The 22644-nt window shown below is 42.9% G+C and overlaps 1 protein-coding gene across 41 annotated transcripts in view; it reads right to left on the bottom strand.

The window, feature by feature from the left end:
• Positions 1 to 22644, bottom strand: part of ANK2 (ankyrin 2) — a 509522-nt gene that overhangs the window by 148435 nt on the left and 338443 nt on the right. For 37 of the 41 annotated variants that reach the window (XM_053254658.1, XM_053254664.1, XM_053254665.1 and 34 more), the window contains 4 exons: positions 13794 to 13892; positions 4273 to 4458; positions 3474 to 3497; positions 803 to 901 (listed from right to left, as the gene is read on the bottom strand). In XM_053254658.1, the coding sequence (XP_053110633.1) occupies positions 803 to 901; positions 3474 to 3497; positions 4273 to 4458; positions 13794 to 13892 (408 nt within the window). The remainder of the gene's footprint in view (positions 1 to 802; positions 902 to 3473; positions 3498 to 4272; positions 4459 to 13793; positions 13893 to 22644) is intronic. The other 4 variants (XM_053254654.1, XM_053254669.1, XM_053254701.1 and 1 more) reach the window with 1 other exon arrangement.

The following is a 22644-nucleotide window of genomic DNA, read 5'->3' as shown; positions in this document are numbered from 1 at the left end:
AGGAGTGGACAGTAAGTGGACAATGTCACCACCTACTAATTCTCTTGCTGGCAAGCAAGCATATATTGGTGCAAGGATGAACAGCAGCAGCTGCAGCAATGGCAATGAAAGAAGGCAGGCTCACTGAGGGAGGGAGAGCCCACTGAGGTATCTTGCCCAAAAGAGCTCCAAACCCTGGAGCTGGCACTGGGTGAATAACACACAGAGCAGAGTCTCCAGTGATGATTTCCATGTTTGGTCAGGTTCTTAGTATCCTAGGAATATGTATGCAGATCTGTTTCCCTATGCATATGTCCTCTAACGGAATCAAGATAACACTCTGCTGGTGAAGAGTATAGCTATATACTTATTTTCTGGATGGTTTGCACATGAGAGTATTAGAGATAATAAATCTTAACGTGTTCAAAGGATATATGTCTACAAAATACCATGCATAAGGCTTCACCTGCCACTACATAGTTCTTCCAGAATGCCAGAAGTGATATTAATCATTCAGCGAATTTGTTATTTTTATGTATATGCATGAAATTAACATTAATTTATGTTTATATAGAAATGTACTCAATAAAGATTAAGTAAATTGATTACCATCCACTACAGTACTTCCTAATTGTGAAAAAAATGACTTATTAATTGCTAAGCTCCCTCAGAACAAGTTTAGGAATCATTGGTTTTACATAAATTTCCATAACAGCTGTAAACAGAAACGTCTTAGGATTTCCATTCTGGTTTTTAAATGGACTTTCAAAGGAAGTTGACCTGTCCTTTCCCTGTCCACGTATAAAGAGAAAACCATCCATACCCTTGCTGTGAAGTCTACAACTGCTCCTCGGTTGAGCAGAAGTGTTGCCACATTAACATTTCCATAATGTGCTGCAATGTGCAAAGGTGTGAAGCCACTCTGCAAAAAAGAAACAGTCCTAATCAAAAATGCCTTCTTTTTAAAAAATTTCCAAAGTAAAGTATCTAATTACATACTAGTACACACACTACTTTTTCCTGGAGTAGGAAATTGCAATTTCCCCCTCCACTTTAGTTTTTCTTAATATTTGGTGTAGTAAGTACCAATATTACTACTAGTACCAAATAGTACAAACCGAACAAAAATACATTTTTTAAAGTGGTGATGCTCTTATATTTAGCAGGGGGAGAGCAACTGGCCCTATCTAGCCCCGGCACAGCATCCCTCCGGTGGCTGTTGCTGCTATCTACCTTGTGTTTCTTTTAGACTGTGAGCCCTTTGGGGACAGGAGACCATTTTATGTATGTATTTTTCTATGCAAACCGCTTTGTGAACTTTGGTTGAAGAGCAGTATAGAAATATTCATAGTAGTAGTCGTAGGTTTTTTTAAAAAATTATTATTATAACATTCAGAAGACTAGAATAAAATAGCCAATCTTAGCCCAGCACAGAAACAAAGCAGTGCAGATTTTAATCTATCTTTGTTTGTCTAATATTATATTTTTGATTAACAAACAAGGAGGTCATTCTCCCGACCATCCCTACCTGGGTAGGGCTGTGCTCGCCTGGGTAGTTCTGGTCGTGAGAAGCGCCAGGATCATGTCTCCTGCCCAGTTGTGTGGGCATTTGATCTGCCAGCAGCTCCTTTGGACTGCTAGCAGCCATCAAGACCATAGAGCCAGGAGGAAGGAGCGACCCAGCAGTGGGAAGTTCCTCAATGCACCATGCTGCTCACACACTGCACTGTGGTATTCCTAGTGGCTGAGCATCCTTCCCCCCCACCTCTGGATTGCTGCGCCACTTGCTGCCCTGTCAGTCGTGTGGATGTATGGCACAGCTGAGCCCAGGAGCAGCAGGGGTTGTGTGGGGGAAGCTAGGTAGGCTCCTGCCTTCCCCCCAGCCCCCGTGCCAATAGCCATGTAAACAACCTTAGTAAGTCACTTTTGTAACTCTCTCAATTACAATTTTTACAACTAGCAAATGCAAATTTTGCTATGGCTAGGAAAGCAATGTTTTTTTTCACCATACACAAAGCATACTAGAATAAATGGTATACCCTGTAGTAAACCTACATACCATAACTTAAGATATGAACTTGCATATCCAAACATAAACCCTGTACAAATACATTTCATAGAACAGCTTCAATATTTCAATAAACTTCAAATACAGCTTCCTCAATTATTATTTTTTTATCCAAACCCTCAATAGGCTGTTTTTAAGCTCTAGGGGACGGTGTAATTCCTCAGCTAGAAATCAAACAGGAGAACTGTGCAGTGCCTCAACGAGCCTGAGAAAACTCCTTGAGCAAAGTCTCAGCCTGCCTCCCTTAATAAAAAGTCTATCTGACTGTGTATATATGAAACATGATTTGCATACTTGGACAAAAAAATTCTTCCTTTTTGTGAATGCAAATTTTGACATGAAAATTGAAATCTATGAATATTCAACTTAAACAGAATAATGATTCATACAACACCTGAACAGCCCAAATGGTAGCTAAGCTAGTGCATGTACTGAATGCATATATTGATGCTTGGCAAACATTACAATAGCTGTATGGACCACCACCATATTTTTTAAAAGTTCTGTAGGAGGAAGGTGTCACATTAAACTGGTCCAGGTTCCCACTGACTTCCCTTGAAAATACTGTCATATAAGTTGAAACCCATGAAAAGCAGTAAAGATTGTATGGGATGAGGGACGTGGGACACCTCCAAATACCAGTTGCCGGGGAGCAATCGCAGGAGATGGGCACACATTTATCTCCTTGTGGTAGGCTTCCCGGAGGTATCTCATGGGCCACTGTAGGAAACAAGGTGCTGGACTGGATAGGCCTTGGGCCTGATTCATCAAAGTGGTTCTGATGTTCTTAAATCAATGTAGTCTCTGTTGTACTTGTTACAGCCTGCAAATCTTCTTCCAACAAGGTAGGGATTCCCAAACTTTTTAAGCAAGTGTACTCCTTCTGTTGCAAACCTTCAGCTCAAGAACACCATAGAGATGTTGTGTGTGTGTGTGTGTGTGTGTGTGTGTGTCCCCACATCACAAGTACACACAAATTCTTAAATGTCAAAATGTATGCGTGTGGGAGGCTCTGAGTAACCCCTGGGAGTCCTTCAAGTGCCCCTAGGTGTACTAGTACCTCCTGTTGGGAACCCCTGCCTTAGCATAAGGATCCCTAGAGCAACCAACACATAGCAACTACTCAGAGCAACAACATTGCAGATGAATATTATATTACATGCAACTGCATTGTACTAGAAAATACCTCTATAGTCAGACTCCCATTAATAATACAAAGTTATTTTTAGCTATCTCAAACCACATTCAAACAAGGAGAAACTTTAGCAAAAAGCAAAACTGAAAATGTATACTGCTGTCATTGGTGCACATCTAGAAATGGCATATGATACACTTTGAACTGTACATGATTGGGAAGGGGGGCTCAAACCCAACAATTATCCATAAGAGGGAGAAAGTAGATTTTAAAAACTGTTGTTCTTGGTACCTCAGTTGTCCTATTCACCATCATCTGTTGCAGCATGTTTTGGAAAAAAGAGGAAAGATATTACAGATTGGCAGAAAGACAGAGAACGAAGTTGTTTGCTGAAATGAATTATTTTGTTGTTATGGAAAAAAGCCTGACGAGCATGAGTTAGTTTTAAATTTAATGTATGGAACTCACATTCCCATGGGCCACGAACCAGTATCCTACTCAGAAGCACCTCTGCTTCAACTCTTGTTTTCATCAGCAGATGATCAAATCTACAAAGACTGAATTTGATATTTCAGAGACGAAAAACCTTGTCTTAACTAGAGCACATTTTCAAAAGCACAAAGTATGAATCTCCCAGTGACCTTCAGGAAAAGAGAAACTCAAAAACTAAAACATGATTTGTGCCACTGAAAATGTAATCCATTTCCTTTTGTAGCTCCTCAGTAGAGACAAGAGCCTTTATTGCAGATACTGGTTTCAGCAACCACTACCATAGTTGGAGCAAGGCAAGCAATACTATTTGCATTAATCTTTTTAAAGTAAAGGGGTAGATTTTATTCTCTTAGCGCTGCTTAATACAATATAGTTTTTAGGTGTACATGTAAGATGCTTTATTTGTACACTTAAAAATGTAATGCATACAAGTGAAAAACACATGAAGCTGCAATTGAATGCAACTGCTTGCAAACATACACTCAACGGCAAAACTAGGTTTGTCCAGCAAAATGTATCAAACCACCTTCATAAGGACCCACCTTTGGCACGATTCCAAAGTACCATGAAAAAGACTGTCTGGACTGAAGCTTTTTACCTTGGACTGAACATCAGCATTGTGATCATTCTGGAGCAGAAGTGCTGCTGATTTCGTGTCGTCTTTCCTGGCTGCGATATGCAATGCCGGCAGTCGCACTTTTCCCTTAGTGTCATTCTCCAGAAGAATGGCCACAGCTTGATTGTGTCCTTGCTGTAGTGCAACTGCTAGTGGAGTGAAGCCATCCTATTGCAGGAAGGAAATACCTTTCATGAAATCAGAATCCATATGGGCCTTACCAATATCAAGCTCCCAACAAAAGTGCTTGTTACAGTATACTGAATAACATAGGGAGGAGACCAGACAGATTTCCCCTTTGCTTCTGGCCCCTCACCTTGAAATTAAACTCCTTTGCCTAAGAGTCTTAAGAAGACCACTAAAATCCTGAAACTGGGAATCCTAGTGCAAACACCTCTATGGCCCAAGCTACAAAAGCATCTTGTAATATACAGTCGTCCCTCGTCTATCACAGTTTTCCCAATCGCAGAGTTGAGTATCTGCAACTGGGAAATTATGACCACCCTCGCCAACCGTGACTTAAGTATCCACGGGTTGGCAATTTTAAAAGGTGGGGGGGCGCTTTCCATTTATTACCTTCTTTTCGGTCACTTTGCGACCACAATTCCCCTAACCCCATTTGCCATTGAAATCAATGGCTCTCCAACCACTAATTCAGCAACCATGAGGGTTTCCAGGAACGGAACCCTCAAGGTTGGCGAGGGACGATACTAGCGAGGAAGGGTCTGTTGGGGAGCAAGAATTTTTTAAAAACCACAACACTGGACATACAACAGAGCTAATCATGCAATTCCTGAATTGTGGCCTGTACAGTTACCTTGGCATGCTAAATTTTATGCCAGCTATTTGAGATTTTATAGAAATGCGAAGTTTTGCTTTTACTTAAAATGGACCTACACAACCACTATTCTTTCCTAGGATTTGCTGATTTCCACGTCAGTTATATAAAGTAATTCTGGAGCAAATCTAATTACACACACACACTTCACATTCATACACTGTAGATTAAAACAAATAAACAAAAAAACAGACAACTGTGGGCTTCAAGATCCTCCAATGATTCATTTGCAAATGCTGTTTCTGTCCAGTTGCTTAGCAACCACACAGGATTTCATACCCCAGCAAAGCTGCAATGGTAACCTGAGCATAGTCCATCCCAGCAACAGAAAGGATTATTTTAAGAGTCCTCATCAAATGCAATAGTATCCACTCAATGAAAGGACAGTGAAACAGCTGTTAACAAAGGAGTTTGGCTTTCATGCAACTAAATAAATGCCATACCATTTTGAATACCCTGTGGGGGTTAAGTCCATACTGAGGAAGGTGACAAATGCAAGCATCACTAAGGGACCACTTCACATTGCATAGCTGCTAAAAGTGGAAGAGCATTATGGAAACATACAGATCTGTCCAGAGATCAACACTTGTCCATTTTTATGTCTGTGACAAATACTGTAACAAATAGTAGTAGCAAAAGAATAATTATTGGTGAATGTATGTTAATCTTAGAAATGTGTGTGGGACATAATAAGGGAGGAACTGGAAGCAGCCTCTTAAACACATTAAACACATTGTTTAAAGGATAAAGTTGTGCCATTGAGTCTGTGCCGACTCCTGGCAACCACAGAGCCACGTGGTTTTCTTTGTTAGATTACAGGAGGGGTTTACCATTGCCTTCTCCCATGCAGTAGGAGATGATACCTTTCAGCATGTTCCTATATCGCTGCTGCCCGATATAGGTGTTTCTCATAGTCTGGGAAACATACCAGTGGGGATTCGAACCAGCAACTTCTTGCTCCCAAGGCAAGTTACTTCCACACTGCACCATTAGGTGGCTTCCAATTTGTTTAGGGCTTCCAAAAATGTGACTTGCATTGAAGCTGGAAGACAGTTGGTATTCAGTGCTGATAGTGGAGCCATGATGTTTCCTAATAGCTAAATGAAACCTCCCTGTCCTGAAGTGTATTTCTGAATATCATATGTTAGTGATAAATTATGGGGGAGGCAGCTTTGGGCTTTCCAGAAGCAGCTCATTGGCCACTACTAGAAACAAGGATGCTGGACTAGAGATGTCTAGTCTGATCCAGCAGAGGTCTTATGCTCTTATGTTGATACAGCCTGGCTTAGGAGATGCGACTACAGTTACCTATCTATCTAACATATTTGTACACCGCGCCAAAGTTCTGTCTTTGGGTGGTTTACAGCAACATAAAACAGGTTAAAACAGAAACAAAAACTTTAACACAATTTTAACACCCACAGTCTAGTTAAAAAGCTTGGGTGAAAAATGTGTCTTTAAAGACTTTTTAAAAGTTGTCAGAGATGGAGAGGCCCATCTCAAGTGGGATGGCGTGGCGGTGGGGGTGCGTCTGGCACTCCTGGGGCAGCTATTACTGTAGTGGTGGAGAATAGAAGATTTGGTGCTGGCAGAGCAACTGGCCATTACAGGGGAAGGGAAATCAGTAATCTAGTAATTGTTTCCACTTCCAACTGCATGTCAACTCTCAGGCCTCGGGTAACAGCTCCAACTCCCCCTCAGAGTCTGGCCCTCCTCTGCAATGCCAGGTCAGTTCAGAATAAGACTGCAATTGTCCATGATTTGATCGTGGACGAGGGAGCTCATCTGGCATGTATAACTGAGACCTGGTTGGGGGAGGCGAGTGGTCCAGTGTGGGCTCATCTTCTCCCTCCAGGTTACTCCGTCATAGAGACTAGGGGAAATGGGCAGAGTGGGGTGGAGTGGCTGTGGTCCATAAGAATACTATTTTCCTTACCAGGGCCCCTGTGAGACAGTTGACTTCTATTGAGTGCATATTTCTGAGGCTGGGAACTAGGGATAGATTGGGGATTCTGTTAGTGTACCATCCACCTCACTGCCCAACTGACTCCCTAACTGAGCTGATGGAGCTGGTTGCGGAGTTGGTGTTGGAGTAGCCCAGACTTTTGGTGCTGGGGGACTTCAACATCCACTTTGGGGCTGGCTTGTCTGGCGCATCTCAGGAGTTCATAGCAGCCATGACAACTATGGGCCTATCCCAATGAGTTTCTGAACCAACTCATGTTGCCGGCCATGCACTCAATTTGGCCTTTTGTTTGGATCAGGGGGGTGTTCCGTGCGTGGAGATCCGGTGTTTTCCACATTGTCATGGATGGACCACTACCTGGTTAAGGTTGGTTTCACAGCCACAATCCACCCCTGCAGGGGTGGTGGACCTATTAGGATGGTCCATCTAAAAAGGCTGCTGGACACAGCAGAATTCCAAAAAGTCTTGGAGGATCTTTATGTTGGTGCGGCCAGTGATTTTGTCAATGCCCTGGTGGGAAGCTGGAATAGGGAGCTCAAAAGGGCAGTAGACATGATTGCTCCATTCCAACCTGCTTCAAAAATGGCCCCTTGGTATACTGAGGAGTTGCAGAGGCTGAATCAGTTGGGTCGGCGAACTTGGTTCAAATCTGACAGGATGCAGCATGGGACCCATTTGAAGACTTATGAGGTAGTGGTGCATGCAGTGAAAAAAAGATTTTGGTCTGCGTGCATTGTTGTCTGCAGGTTTGCGTTCGGCAGAGCTAACCCGGGTTGTGAGGAGTTTAATTTCTGCTCCTTTTGTTTTAATTCAGTCTCCAGAGTCGTTCTGCTGTGATTCTTTTAATGGGTTTATCATCAGGAAATGGCACTCATTCTCTAAATGCCTGCCAACAGGCAATAGTGGGCTAAATGAGGGATAACAAATTGAAGCTGAATCCAAGCAAGACGGAGGTGCTCATTGTAGGGGCTCAGAATCTGAGGGATGAGTTAGATCTTCCTGTGCTGGATGGGGTTACATTCTCCCAGAAGGAGCAGGTGCGCAGTATTCCTGGACCCAGGCCTCACCCTGGTATCTCAGGTGGAGGCTGTGGCCAAGAGTGCTTTCTATCAGCTTCGGCTGATTCGACAGGTGCACCCTTTTCCTTGAAGAGGACAACCTCAAAACAGTGGTGCATCAGCTGGTAACTTCCAGGCTTGACTATTGCAATGTGTGCTCTACGTGGAGCTGCCTTTGTACGTAGTTCAGAAACTTCAGTTAGTTCAAAATGCGGCAGCCAGATTGGTCTCTGGGGCAAACCAAAGAGACCATATTATGCCTGTTTTGAAACAGTTACACTGGCTCCCAATATGTTTCCGGGCAAAATACAAAGTGCTGGTTATTACCTTTAAAGCCCTGAACGGCTTAGGTCCAAGTTATCTTAAAGAGCGCCTTCTTCTGCATGATCCCCACTGCACGTTAAGGTCATTTGAGGAGGGCTGTCTCCAGTTACCACCAGTTCATCTGGTGGCAACTCAAAGGCAGGCCTTCTCTGTAGCTGCTCCTGGGCTGTGGAATGTACTCCCTGCAGAAATCCATAATTTGAGTTCATTATTGGCTGTCAGCCACCTAATGGCACAGTGGGGAAATGACTTGACTAGCAAGTCAGAGGTGGCCAGTTTGAATCCCCACTGGTATGTTTCCCAGACTATGAGAAACACCTATATCAGGCAGCAGCAATATAAGAAGATGCTGTAAGGCACCATCTCATACTGCACGGGAGAAGGCAATGGTAAAACCCTCCTGTATTCTACCAAAAGACAACCACAGGGCTCTGTGGTCACCAGGAGTCAACACCAACTCAACGGCACACTTTACCTTTATTGGCCTTCAGGAGAGCCCTTAAAACCTATATGTTTGGCCTGGCCTTCCAGGGTTTTTAAACTGCTGAAAATGTTGGGCCTGGTTATCCAGGGTTTTTAACTGTTTAAATGTTTTTAACTGTTAATTGGTTTTATGCTGTCTTTATTGTTTTGCTTTTAATTGTTAATTGATTTTAATTGTTTTTATTTTGATGTAAACTGCCCTGAGCCATTTTTGGAAGGGGGGTATATAAATCAAATGAATGAATGAAGATGATATTCTCTTAAATACACTAGGCCTAAGCAGTTTAAGGCTTTATAGGTTATAACCAGCACCTTGTATTTTGCCCAGAAACGTATTGGTAGCCTGTGTAGTTCTTTTAATATAGGAGTAATATGGTCTCTTCAGGATGACCCAGACACCAACCTGGCTGCAGCATTCTATACCAATTGCCGTTTCCAGACTACGTGCACAGACAGCGCCACATAGAGCACATTGTAGTAGTCAAGTCTCAAGGTGACCAGCAGATGTACCACTGTTCTGATGTCATTGATCTCCAGAAATGGACACAGCTGGCAAATTAGCTGAAGCTGATAGAAAGCACCTCTGGCCATTGCCTCAACCTGGGACACAAGAGAGAGCTTGGATCCAGGAGCACTCCCAGACTGCATACCTGTTGCTTCTGGGAAAGCATGACACCATCTAGAACTGGCAGATCAAAATTGTCTCTTGAGTTCTGACCTTGCACAATAAGTATTTCTATCTTATCTCGATTCAGTCTCAGTTTATTAACCCTCATCCAATCCCATACTGCTTCCACTTAGGGAGGTTATGCCTTCTCCTGATGATGTTGACATGGAGAAATAGATTTGGGTGTCATCAGCATACTGATAACATCCTGCACCAAATCTCCTGATGATCTGTCCAAAGGTTTCATATAGATGTTAAAAAGTATTGGAGATAGTATGGAACCCTGGGGGATGTCATATAAAAGTTCACATTTAGAAGAACAACCATCTCCAAATGATACTATCTGGAATCTGCCCAAGAGATAGGAGCAAAACTACTGCAAAGCAATGCCTCCAACTCCAACCCCCTCAGACACTCCAGAAAGATACTGTGGTCAATGATAACAAAAGCCACCAAGCAATCCAAAAGGACCAATGAAGTCACACTCCCTCTCTCAATTCCCCATTGGAGATTATCCATCAGGTCAACTAAGGAAATCTCCACCCCATAGCCCACCCAAAAACCAGTTTGAAATGGGCCTAGATAATCAGTTTCCGCTAAGATTGTCTGGAGCTGGGAGGCCACCACCGTCCCAATTACCTTGCCAAACCATGGAAGGCTGGAGACAGGCCTATACTTGCTTAACTCTGAGGGATCCAACGTGGGCTTCTTCAGAAGAGATCTAATGATTGCCTCCTTAAATCAAGAAGGCATCCTGCTCTCCCTCAGAGAAGCATTGATAATATCTAACAGACCCTCTACAGCAACCCCCCAGCTAGAGAGTATAAGCAATATAGGACAAGGGTAATAAGAACAGGTGGTAGGCTGCACTGTTCCAAGCTGCTTATCCACATCATCAGGAGTCACTGAAACTGATCCAGCATAACCACATAAGAGGAGTTGATGGACACCTCTGCATTAAACTCTGCAATAATTGTTGGTCCAAGTCTAAGACAGCTCGAATATGAGGGATTGTATCTGCAAGGAACTCATTAAAAACATCACAGCAGGTAATTGATAGTTCCAAATTCTTATTCAAGGGAGGAAGGGCATGTATTAGCCCCCTCACAACCCTAAACAACTCTGCTGGATGTGAGCTTGTGGATGCAATATGGGCAGAAAACAATCACTTCTTTCTCACACCTACTGCCTGAGCATAGATCTTCAAATGCGCTCTGTGTTGTAATCTGTCAGATTCGAGTCGTTTTTCTACACTTGCACTCCATTCAGCTACCTTGCCGCTTCAGCTCCCATAGTTCTTTTGTATACCAAGGGGCCAGTTTTGAAGCGGGTCAGAGAGGACACGTAAAAGTGATCATATCTACTGACCTGGTGAGTTTACTGTTCCAATTCTCCACCAGGGCATCAACAGACTCATCAAGAGAGCCAACACTAAATCCTTTCAAGGCTTCTTGGAATCCTATTGGATCCAATAACCTTCTCGGACCAACCATTCTAATAGGCCCCTTTCCCCTGCAGAGGTGGGACATGATTGTTAGTCCAACCTTACCCAGATGGTGATCCATCCATGACAATGGGGAAATCACAGGAGTTCCTACCCACGGAACACCACCCTCATCAGAGGAAAAAACCAGATCAAGTGTGTGACCAGCAAAATGCCTAGGTCCAGGACCACCTGGGATAGCCCATAGTTGGAATGGCTGCTAGGCAGTCCTGAGCCGCCCCAGACAATTGGTCCTGAAGTGAACACTGAAGCATCAAATGACCATAAGCCTGGAAGACTCCAACGCCAAGCCTGAGACCAAGCCCATCAGCTCAGTTAGGGATTCTGCTGGACAGCGAGGTGATCGGTACACCAACAGAAGTCCCAGTCTACCCTTGACCCCCAAACTTAAGTACACCCATTCTATATGGTCATACACCCTGGCAGGCATCCAGGTAAGGGAGATGTTATTCTTATAGAACACCGCCACTCCACCTCCCCGCCCACGTCCCCTCACCTGTTCCTTAACAGAGTGCCCTGGAGGAAAAGGTTGGGACAAAACCGGTTCACCAGCCTCCTGCAACCAAGTCTCTGTGATATATACCAGATTGGCCCTTTCATCCCTAATCAGATCATGGATTATTTCTGTTCTATTCTGGACCGACCTGACATTACAAGGGGGCCAATTGAGGCTCTGTGTGTAGTTGGCACTACTCTCAAGGTCAAACAAACAGGTTTAGAAGCAGCTGATGCTGTCAAACAATCTTCAAGGGCTGCCCTACTCAAATTATCACTGCAATTACCATAGGTTGAATTAATGTGTGAGCTCTCCGAACAGGAGCTAGTAAAAGGAAATAATTTCTGGTGACTTGCCAGGTGATGAGTGGTAATAATAGTGTGAATATATGAGTTCTCAAACTGTGAGGTGTGACATGCCTCTATGTTAATATTGGATACATATAATGAGATTATTTACTCAATCAAAAATTGTGTCCTACCTAGGTTGGGAGCTGTGTGTACTCCCAAATTTAAGTTGCGTGGAAGCAAGAGAAGAGGAAAATCTGGGGAGAAGTGATTGTGTGGAAACTAGGAGGAAAAGCTACCCAGATTTTCCTCTTACCTTGCTTCCACACAATCGTAAATTGGGAGCACACTCAGCTCTCAACCCCAGTTTCTGATTGTGTGAATGACCTCTATAGTCTCTCTCATACCATTTTGGCCGGGATAGGGCCTGGCGGTGACTCAGAATAGATCCTTCTCTGTAGCTGTTCCTGGGCTCTTGAATGCACTCCCTATGGATATTAGAGGCTTAAGAGTTTTAGCAGATTTTAAATGAGGTGTAAAAACATATCCTTTTAGCCTGGCCTTTAGTGAGCACCGAAATAAATTTAAACAGGTTTTAATTTTGTTTTAATGAGTTATTTATTTGTTTTTAATGTAATTTTATATTTGTGAACTGCCTTGAGCCATCTGGGTGAGGCAGTATAAAAATTAAACCAACAATATATACATTAAAAGGAAAGTTCCATCTAATTATGGATGGAATTCTATCCATGGACGAGAATGAGGTCTCCTCCACAATCTGAGATCCATCAGTGGAGCTGTCTTATCTTCTTTATATATATTTCTCTAAGACATACCCATGGCTAATCCCATGCATGGCAGCTCTCGCGAGAGTTCGGAGAGCTGCCAGATAGCCACGGGTGGGAGGGAAGAAAACGGTGGCGGCTGCAGCAGTGGCTAGCCAGCCAGCCAGCATGCAGGGCTAACGGCACCAAAAATAGCAATGGGTGGTGGCAATGGGCAGAAGGTGGAGATGAGGACAGATGGCCGATGGGTGGAAGAAAGAGGTGGCAATGGGCGGGGGAAGGAGGAGACGGCAACAGGTGGACGACAGGTGACAAACTAGAGGTGCAGATACTCTGCACCCAGCCCAACTAGTATTCATTAAACCATCTGTGATTTTCCCTACATGATATTATGCTATATAGAGAAGCACCCCTTTCAGCACTCCTTTTATCCTTCCCTGCACAATACTCTCAGGGCCCTTCCTCCTTCTGATTCATGAATTCTTAAAACAATTTAGATAATTTAAAATCAAACACAGATTAAAACCTAAATATTTAAAAAGCTGAAAAAGCTAGGGTGAAGAGGTGGGTTTTCAAGTGCTTTTTAAAAATTACCAGAGATGGGGAGGATTGTATTTCAGGAAGGAGCGCATTCCACAATCTTGGGGCAGCAACCAAGAAGGCCCACCCCCATGTTTCTAAGCCTTAAAGATTGTAGTAACACCCAACATCTACCTCAAGGAACTGATTGGACCCAAGGCTTGGAAACAATGCATATGAAGCTATTGCATTTCCTGAAAACTCAGAGTCAAGCTAGAGGTTACACAGTTATCTATTTCTTCCTCTTAGGTTCTTCTTAATAAAATCAGCCTTGAAGGTTACTATGAGGAAAGGAGGAGCAATAAAAGAAAAAGAAAAAAGGAAAACTTTCCCTCTTGTCATATGTTTAAGAAAGCACCCCATATGGGGTTAATTTTAAGATGACAAACTGAAGGAAGGGAAAAGTTAAGCAGCTCCTTTTGTTCTGCTGCCCCGTGAGTGAGAGAGAGCCGCATGCTTTTAAAGACAATTTTTTTAAAAAAAAATTTAGGTCTGAAGAAAAAAAGACCTGAGTACCTCAGTAGCAGTGCTCTGGTTGGCTCCATTTTCCAGAAGATATTTTACCACTTCAATGTGGTTTTCTTGAGCTGCCATGTATAAAGGAGTGAAGCCATTCTAAGGAAAAACACAATAGAAAGCACTGAAATGAAGCTATAGGAATTCACAGTACACATACCAAAAGATAAATTTAAAAGCGAACTTGAACTGCAGGGGGAAAGCTAGGATACCATATACCAAGCAAAATCTAGCAATACATAAAATGAATAAACTGTTGCACTCAGTGCTGAAACTCAATGTCGACAAATAAAAATAAAGCTCAATTGTCTTAGCTGATGAGATGTGCTGTATAATATATGCTTTAAAATTGTTGTGTCACATAGTAACAGTCACTTCCATGCACCTCACCTTAGCAAAAACATTTTACGAATCCGTCTTTTCACCTCTTATCGAGATACAGTGCAAAATGTCTTGTAAGCCCAAAGAAACAAGCCACTGACATATGAACACTTAGGTTGTAAAGTAAAGATTTAGAAACTGGGTTTTTATAGCTTGGTATCCCCTAGATATCCTTTTCATGACATTTAAGGTAATTTGTGTACAGTGGAAGAATCCATTACAGCACAGTCTTCATACGAAAATAGGGATGTAAAAGTGGCAATAAAGTTTTATTAGCAGTGACAAAGTAAACAAGAAACATATTTATTTATTGCTTTAGATTAACTGACGATATCCCACTGGGCAACATAAAATCACAGCCTCAAGAGAATCTGCAGATATGGCAGCATTTTGAAATAATGTATAGAAACATGTAGAATATAAATATGATTCTTTGGTAAAGTGAGCTGTCAGGAAAGGCTGCAGATATGTATTATTGATTGATTTTAAAATAAAATAGTTGATTTGACCGATAATACTCGAGTAACAAATAAACTCTTGCGAACTGTGGAATATAATAATATGCTGGACATTTAGCCAGTGGAAAATCATAACATGCTGGACAACCACAAATAGTTTATTAAGAGCATAGGAATCAATTCCTCAGGGACTGCTTTATTATGACATCAGTTCAGTTTCATTAAAAAACAACAACTAACCAAATAGCCTTAGGGATCAATTCTCACAGTGGCACAAGTTGCAAGGGAATGTTTGAGTATTATATTAATAGATGAGATTAATTAAATTAAGTCACCAATATTATATGCTGGATCATAACTAGTAATTTTTGCAAATGGCATTGAAGGGTGTGATTTAGCAAAAGAAGAAAATGAACATTCATCCCTTTTGACTCAGCCAACATGGAAAACGAAAGACAATTAAAAAAAAAAAATCTAACACACATTATTGCTTATTGGTTTTTCAAAGACCGATTCATTGTGTGGGAACCCATAAACACAGAAATGCACACATTATACTTTTAAATAATATACAAAGTGGATATATGAATTCAGAGCAGCCTAGCAGTTCTTATAGTATAAATTATGAATAAAAACCATTTGTATGGTCAATGACACTGTCTTACTTTCAGGATCATTACAAACATCCAACACTCATGTTTAAGATCAGTGTATGACATTTAAACATATGAGATCATGGTAATCGCAAATGCTGTGTACCAAAAACCATCATGCTGCCTTGCTCTTCCTTTTTTTAGTTGTCAGTATGGCTCATTTGCCAAGTCAAAAACAATGTGTGGTATGAATTGAATCACTGTATTTTAAACTATTGCATGTACTAAAAGCACAGAAGTACCACACATATTTATTTATCATATTTATATACTGCCTGATATGTGTCTCTCTAGGCGGTATACACAATTTAACACAAATATAAAAGAGAGTAAAAACAAAACAATTTCACAGAATAAAAGTTTTTTAATTTCATAGGATAAAAACAATTAAACAATTTAAAATTAATTTCAATTAAAAACATGAGAAAACAGGTGTGTCTTGAGGGTCTTCCTAAAAGAAATCAGACATGGAGATGCTCATATGTTGACAGGGAGCATACTCCAAAGTCCTGGGACAGCCACAGAGAAGGCCCAGTCCCAAGTCACTACCAAAGAAACTGGTGGCAACTGTAACCAGACCTTCCCAGATGACTGTAATAGGCAGCAGCAGAAGAGCACCTTCTTTCATGACAAAAAAGGTGCTCTCAAGTATCCTGGCCCCCAGCCATTGAGGGCTTTATAGGTAATAACCAGTACTTAGTATTTTGCTCAGAAATATATTGGCAGTCAGTGTAATTCTTTTAAAATCGGGGTTATGTTATCCCAGAGACCAGTCTGGCTGCGGTATTTTATACCAATTGTAGTTTCCAGACTATGTACAAAGATAGCCCCATGTAATCAAGCCTGGAGGTTACCAGCATATGCACCACTGTTTTAAGGTCATTTACCTCCGGAAATGGATGTAATTGACTATCAGTCAAAGCTGATAAGAACCACCCCTGGTCACTGTTTCAACCTGAGAAACAGAGAGCTTTGGGTCCAGGAGCATTCCCAAGCTATGTACCTGATCTTTCAGGAGGAGTGTAACCCCATCCAGAACAGGCAGATCTAAACCATCTCTTGGGTCCTATCCCCCTACAGTCAGTACCTCCATCTAATTTGCATTCAACTTCAGTTTTCTCTCTCATCTAGTCAATTACCATATCCAATCAGGCATTTAGGAAAGTTATGCCATTTCCTGATGAGGTCGATATGGAGAAATAGATTTGGGTGTTGTCAGAATATTGATAATACCCCGCACCTAACCTGATGATCTTGCCCAGTGGTTTCAAGTAATTGTTAAAGAACATTGGAGACAGCATGGAGCCTTGTGGAACTCCATACTTCAGTTCTTGCTTTGCAGAGCAGCAGTCCCCAAGTAACACCATTTGGAATCTACCAGAGAGGTAGGAATGGAACCTCTGTAAAACAGTGCCACCCAATCCCACCTCCCTCAGGCGACCCAGAAGGATACCATGGACGATACCATGATCTTTTCATTTACTATTTTTCCCCTATTTCATTTATCTCCTCCAGTTTCCATAGTTTGCCTCTCTCTTTTGACTCATATACATGAGCAGTGAATTTTCATTTATATATACACACACACACACACAGCACATGTACATGTTTTAACCACCAGTTCAAAAAGGAATTATACATTTAAGGGTCAAGGTAATCAACCAAGCTGTACTCCATAGATTGTTTTTTCTGCTACATTTCTTGACATTATGCTAGTTTCACATGTATTGACTTAATCCCATTTGCAGTTAGTATTTTTTTACATGAGCATAAACAAAGTGTAAAAGAAATATTAATTATATCAATTCCAATACATTATTAAAATAGTTATCCACTGCCCTTCATATAAATGTTATATAAATATTTATATATAAATCTATCTATCTGTTTGTCTATATAAACTTATCACAAATGATGCAACAATAGACCAAAGTCTGAAATCCAAAGTGCCACTTAGGACTTGTGTAAGCCCAATGATTTCCCCTCCATTTTGCTTCCTTGGAATAGCAGACCACTATGCCACTCCCCTTAAGCCCTCGAGACATCTTTTTTAAAAAAAACAAAACCCAAAACTATATTTGAGTAGAGCTGTCAATAGTGAGTAGAGAAGTCCCACCACCACCATGTCAACCACTCCCCCTCGCTTCCCCCACCCGGGTTGCTCACAGTTACAGCAGGCATCTGAAACAGTGTTCCCTCTAACAAGGATTCCCAGATGTTGTTCACTACAACTCCCATAATCCCCAAGCAAAAGCCACTGCAGCTGGGAATTCTGGGCATTGTAGCCAACAACATCTGGAAATCCCTGTTAGAGGGAACACTGTACCTGCCAACATCCTTATGGCAGTCAATTCTTCAGATGATCACCATAACTGTGAGCAGTCCAGGGAGGGGAGTGAGGGACCACGATTTATGTGATGGGGCGGGACTGCTGCACTTGCTCTTGACAGCTGTATGAGAATACAGCATTATTGTTTTTAAAGAATGTTTGCATAGGGCTATTGTTTCAAAAATCAGTTCCAACAAGTACAGCCAAAGGTGGTGTTAAACTCCTCACAGACGTGTGGTGGTTCTTTATATTTGCCTAGGTGACTTCTGTACGGAGTGTGTGGAAAGACCCAAAGTTCTACACTCTCCCCAGCCACATTATCTCCATGCCTCTCTTATGTTAACATAAGACAACCTCTGCTGGATCAGGCCCAAGGCTCATCTAGTCCAGCATCCTGTTTCACACAGTGGCCCACCAGATGCCTCTGGGAAGCCTTCTATAGATGACATTTTATTTAATTTATTTAGTTAGGTTTTTTATGTTGCCCTTTCTTCAAGGGCATAATTTCAGGTGGCACAGAGGGCTTTGGGGAAGGGTGGGGGTTGTAACAAACTGCCCCTTCCCCAGGGCACTGGTACAGTTAGTCTGGAAGTGCTGTTAGTCTGCTCCTCTCACTGCACCAAGGCTTTCCTACTCTGTAAGTCACCCAATAGGTTGCCATCAGGGAAGACAGCACTTCATTTGGTAACACTAGCAAGACAGGTCCCTGCCCCAAAATGCTTGGAACTGGAAATTAGACAAGGGAAATGAGGGACCAATTAAATGCTGAGCCAAAGGCTCCACAAGAAACTTAGGTTTTGAGCTGTGGATTGAAGGAAGAGGGATAGGTGCCACCTCACAGATATTATGGAAAGGACAAAAATGGCAGCAAGGAAGAACTGGCATAGTTGTTCAAGAAAGCAAATGTCCTTTAGGCCGTTGTATAAGGTTGTAGTGCTGGTGCAGGGAAAGCCACAGTTTAAGTAGCAAGGTAGATGACTACAGAACAAGTGGAGGAAGACTCGATGCAAATCCAATAAGTTGCAACACAGAGTTCATTTGAGGATCTATGACCTGGCAGTGGGGACAGCAAAGAAGTGGTTCTTCTCTGCCTGCATTGCTTCTGCAAATTCACGTCCAGCTGAGTTGTCTAGGATTGTGAAGGGGCTAGTTCATGCTCCCTTTGCCATGAATTTGAACTTAGAATCATCTGTTACTCGCTGTGATGTTTTTAACAACTTCTTTTGCAGATAAAATATCTTGTATTTGTGCTAAACTAGATTCTACAGTTACTGGAGAGTCTATCATGGAGGTGCCCAGCAACCCCTCTTGTTGGATTAAATAGTTTGTTACTTCTGAAGATGTGTACAAACTGCATTGGACTGTATGCCCCACCACCTGCTCTCTTGACCCTTGCCCAACTTGGCTTATTTCATATGACAGTCATATTATCAGAGAGGGTCTGATAATTATCAGAAATGCTTCTACGAGGGAGAACAGGATGCCTCATTGTCTTGAGGCTATTAGACCTTATTTGAAGAAATCTGCATCGGATCAGTGAGTTACAGACCTGTCTCTATTCTTCAAGGTGATTGAGCGAGTGGTTGCTTCTCAGCTCCAGACACTTTTGGATGACACAGATAATTTAGACCCTTTCCAGACTGGCTTTCGGGTGAGCTATGGGGTTGAGACTGCCTTGGTCGGCCTGATGGATGATCTTCAATTGGCGATCAACAGAGGGAGTGTGACTCTGTTGATCCTTTTGGATCTCTGGGCAGCTTTCGATACCATTGGCCGTGGTATCCTGCTGGGTCGCTTGAAGGAGGTGGGATTGGGCGGCACTGTTTTACAGTGGTTCCATTCCTACCTCTCTGGCAGATTCCAGATAGTGTCACTTGGATTCTGTTGTTCTGAAACACGAGAGGTTAAGTGTGGCACTCCACAAGGCTCCATACTATCTGCAATGCTTTTTAACATCTACATGAAACCGCTGGGAGAGATCATCAGGAAGTTTGCTCTGGGATGCTATCAATATGCTGATGACACCCAGATCTATTTCTCCATACCAACTAATATGTAGCAAGGTGTCGTCAATGTGCATACCAACTTTCATTGCAATATCTCTACCTTTGAGGGAGATATAACGTAGTATGTTTTCCATCTTTCCAGGTCCTTTGAAATCAGTTGCAGAGGTCAAGCAATGTACATATCCTATATAATAAAGCCCTTGCGTGTGCGCCCATGTCTCTGGTGTCTGCGTCCGTGTCTCCCTCGGCTGATCAGAACACGCCGAGGGAGACACGACCGCAGGCACCAGGCGGCCATGTTGGCCGGTTGGTCGCCTGGCTGTGGGGAGGCCGGAGGCAGTGCCCGCGGGACCGGCCGGGCTGCGGGGAGGGCAGAGGCGGCGGCGGCAGGACCGGCCCTGCCGCAGGGAAAGCCGAGGCAGTGGTGGCGGGTCCAGCCCAGCCGCGGGGAGGGGAGAGTCAGCGGCGGCGGGTCCAGCCCAGCCGCAGGAAAGGAAGAGACAACGGCGACGGGACTGGACCCGACCCGGAAGGGAGAGAAACGGCGGCGGCAGGACCAGCCTACTAGCGCCTGTTATTTTAACGGGCTTAAAAATACTAGTGAACATATAAAGCTGAATCAGACCACTGATCCACCTGACATCCACACTAATGCTGTATCATCTAACACCCCCTGTGCTTCCTCAAAAATATGTCCCAGAGGATTCAGGGTCATATTTTTAGGAGGTATAGTGGGCTTCAGAGGGAATAATAAAAACATCATCATCAACAATAATATCAACTTTATGTTAGCCGCCCCATAAAAATTAGTTCTCTGGGTGGCTCACAACATTAAAACATCCACACATCTGAGAAGAGGAAATCAGCAAAATGTACTTCTCCCCACCCCACCCTGCTCTCACATGGCACTGCAGCATTAATGTGGGTGCCAGCACTGCTGCACCAGCACAATGCTAGTCCAGATATCAGCCACTTTGCACACCCAGGCCCAATAATGACAAGTCACGTGTGATTGGATGAACTAGGGCCACTTTTATTAATAAATTACAATAACCTGCAATGAGGTATTTACAGTTAGAGTGTGCGTACCTCCTCTGTGGGTCAGCCTCATAAGGAGGCCTCCCCACCACAGGGTGAAGGACTGGGTGTTGATTTAGCCTGGCGCCAAGTCCAGGCATCACCACAACTGCGAGACTTTAACCCTGCTGAGAGAGACCAGCCAGCCTCCACCTCACCCAGGCTCTGAGTGGTGGGTGCCAGGCAGCCTCCGAGTAGGGGCGGATCCCAACCCAAAGGTCACAAAACCTGCAAGGGCTGTTCCTTGGCTTGTCTACTTGCCTTAAATGGTCCTCCAGTTAGACACCGAACTTAGACAACCTGCCCCAATCTGCCCTCACTTGCCACAAATGCAGGGCAAACCTCAGTTTAGCCCCGCTCACTCTGGCACTGCGGTTAAGAGCTCTTATCTCTTTTCTTTTCCTCTTTCGTTTTTTAGCTATTGTTTTGGGAGGTGTTGACATTGCAGCAATTTATTTGTTTATTGGATATGGGCATAAATTGGGTGTCTGGTTTATTTTATTTATTGATTTTATTTTATTTATATACCGCCTGACTCCAAAGGTTGTAGGTCGTTCACAAAAATAAACACCAGGAAAACAAAATAAAAACAGCAATTTAAAAATTTAAAACATTCAGAGATTACTAAAAGCATGGCTGAAAAAAATGTGTCTTAAGGGCTCTTTTGAAAGCTGGCAAAGATGTTTAACATGCTCAGGAGTCTCATGGGATCGTGGGCTCCCCCTTTGTTTGCTTATTGGGGACCAGTCACTTAGGCAGTGGGATGGTTGCCCCCAGGTTCAACAGCTGCCAAGTGAATTGCAAGGGGATCAGCCTCATGCCTTTCCCTATAGTTTGAGAATGTCTGAGTAGACTCCGGAGTAAACTTTCGGGTTAGTCTGCTCTCAAGATCAGTCTGCCTGAAGATTGACCCCCTTACTTCCCCTCCTCTGCAGTTGCCTCAAATAAGCTAAATCACATCAGCAGGAAAGTCAAATAAGGTTCGGTGATGCAACTCCCTTCCTATCAGAAGAGAGTGAAGTGGGCGATAGAAACTCAGAGGTGTAGTCATTAAAATACTGATTGGTTTGTTAGGTTCTTCTGACCTAAGAGATACCATGTTTGAACGTTCATTCACTCGATTTGCATACAGGTTGCTCCCAACCATTCAAATAATTGTGTTGTAACTCCAACACAGAAAACATAGACAATGAAATCTTTTGAGATTCCCCGGAACTGTCCCAGAAGGACAGCTGGAATGTTTGTTGCCTCAGGACACATTTTGGGGTATAACTGCCCCTGGTTCCTTGAACTAATATACTTAATTTGGTTTCTACACCTAGGAGTCACCCACACTTTGGACACTAGACCTGGCACCTGCTATAACATCTAGCCATGTCTTGCTCTGGATGCTAGTCATGCTTCCAGCCTCCAGATTGGTCTTCTTGCCTGGGCTGATGTATCGATCTCACCTTGCTGCTACTAGAAACTGGCTACATGAGAACAGGCACCTTTTGGATTTACCACTGCTACCTAACCAAGCTGTCTTTGGTTCTTCATCGCCTGGTTCCATCCCTGAGGAAAGAGGTCCTCTGGTTGTGCCACAACCATGACCGTCTACTAATTGCCACTACAGGAAGGACGGGGTTGTATGATAATCGCTGAGCCACTCTGGGCTCCCAATCCCTGATCTTGTCTTAAATCCAAAACCTCTTTCTCTCAAGCCTCCTTTCTTTAGACAGCCTGGAAGTTATTTTAATTTGGACACCAAGCTAAATTTCCTCTTTGCAGTTATCTGGTTAGCCTTTTAACATATTTTAGTAACAATATTCCTTTAATCAACTTTCTTATTCCACTGTACCCCTACCCTACAATAACACCTTCTTTGTTTTTGAACTCCAACCTCTCTGTTAATTCATTTTCCTGTAATTAAAGCTTTGCACAAAAATTATTCTGGCATGGAACTGC

This window comes from Hemicordylus capensis, chromosome 5 (assembly GCF_027244095.1).
Source record: "Hemicordylus capensis ecotype Gifberg chromosome 5, rHemCap1.1.pri, whole genome shotgun sequence".
Lineage (NCBI taxonomy): Eukaryota > Metazoa > Chordata > Lepidosauria > Squamata > Cordylidae > Hemicordylus > Hemicordylus capensis.
This window is presented reverse-complemented; position numbering and strand designations above follow the sequence as displayed.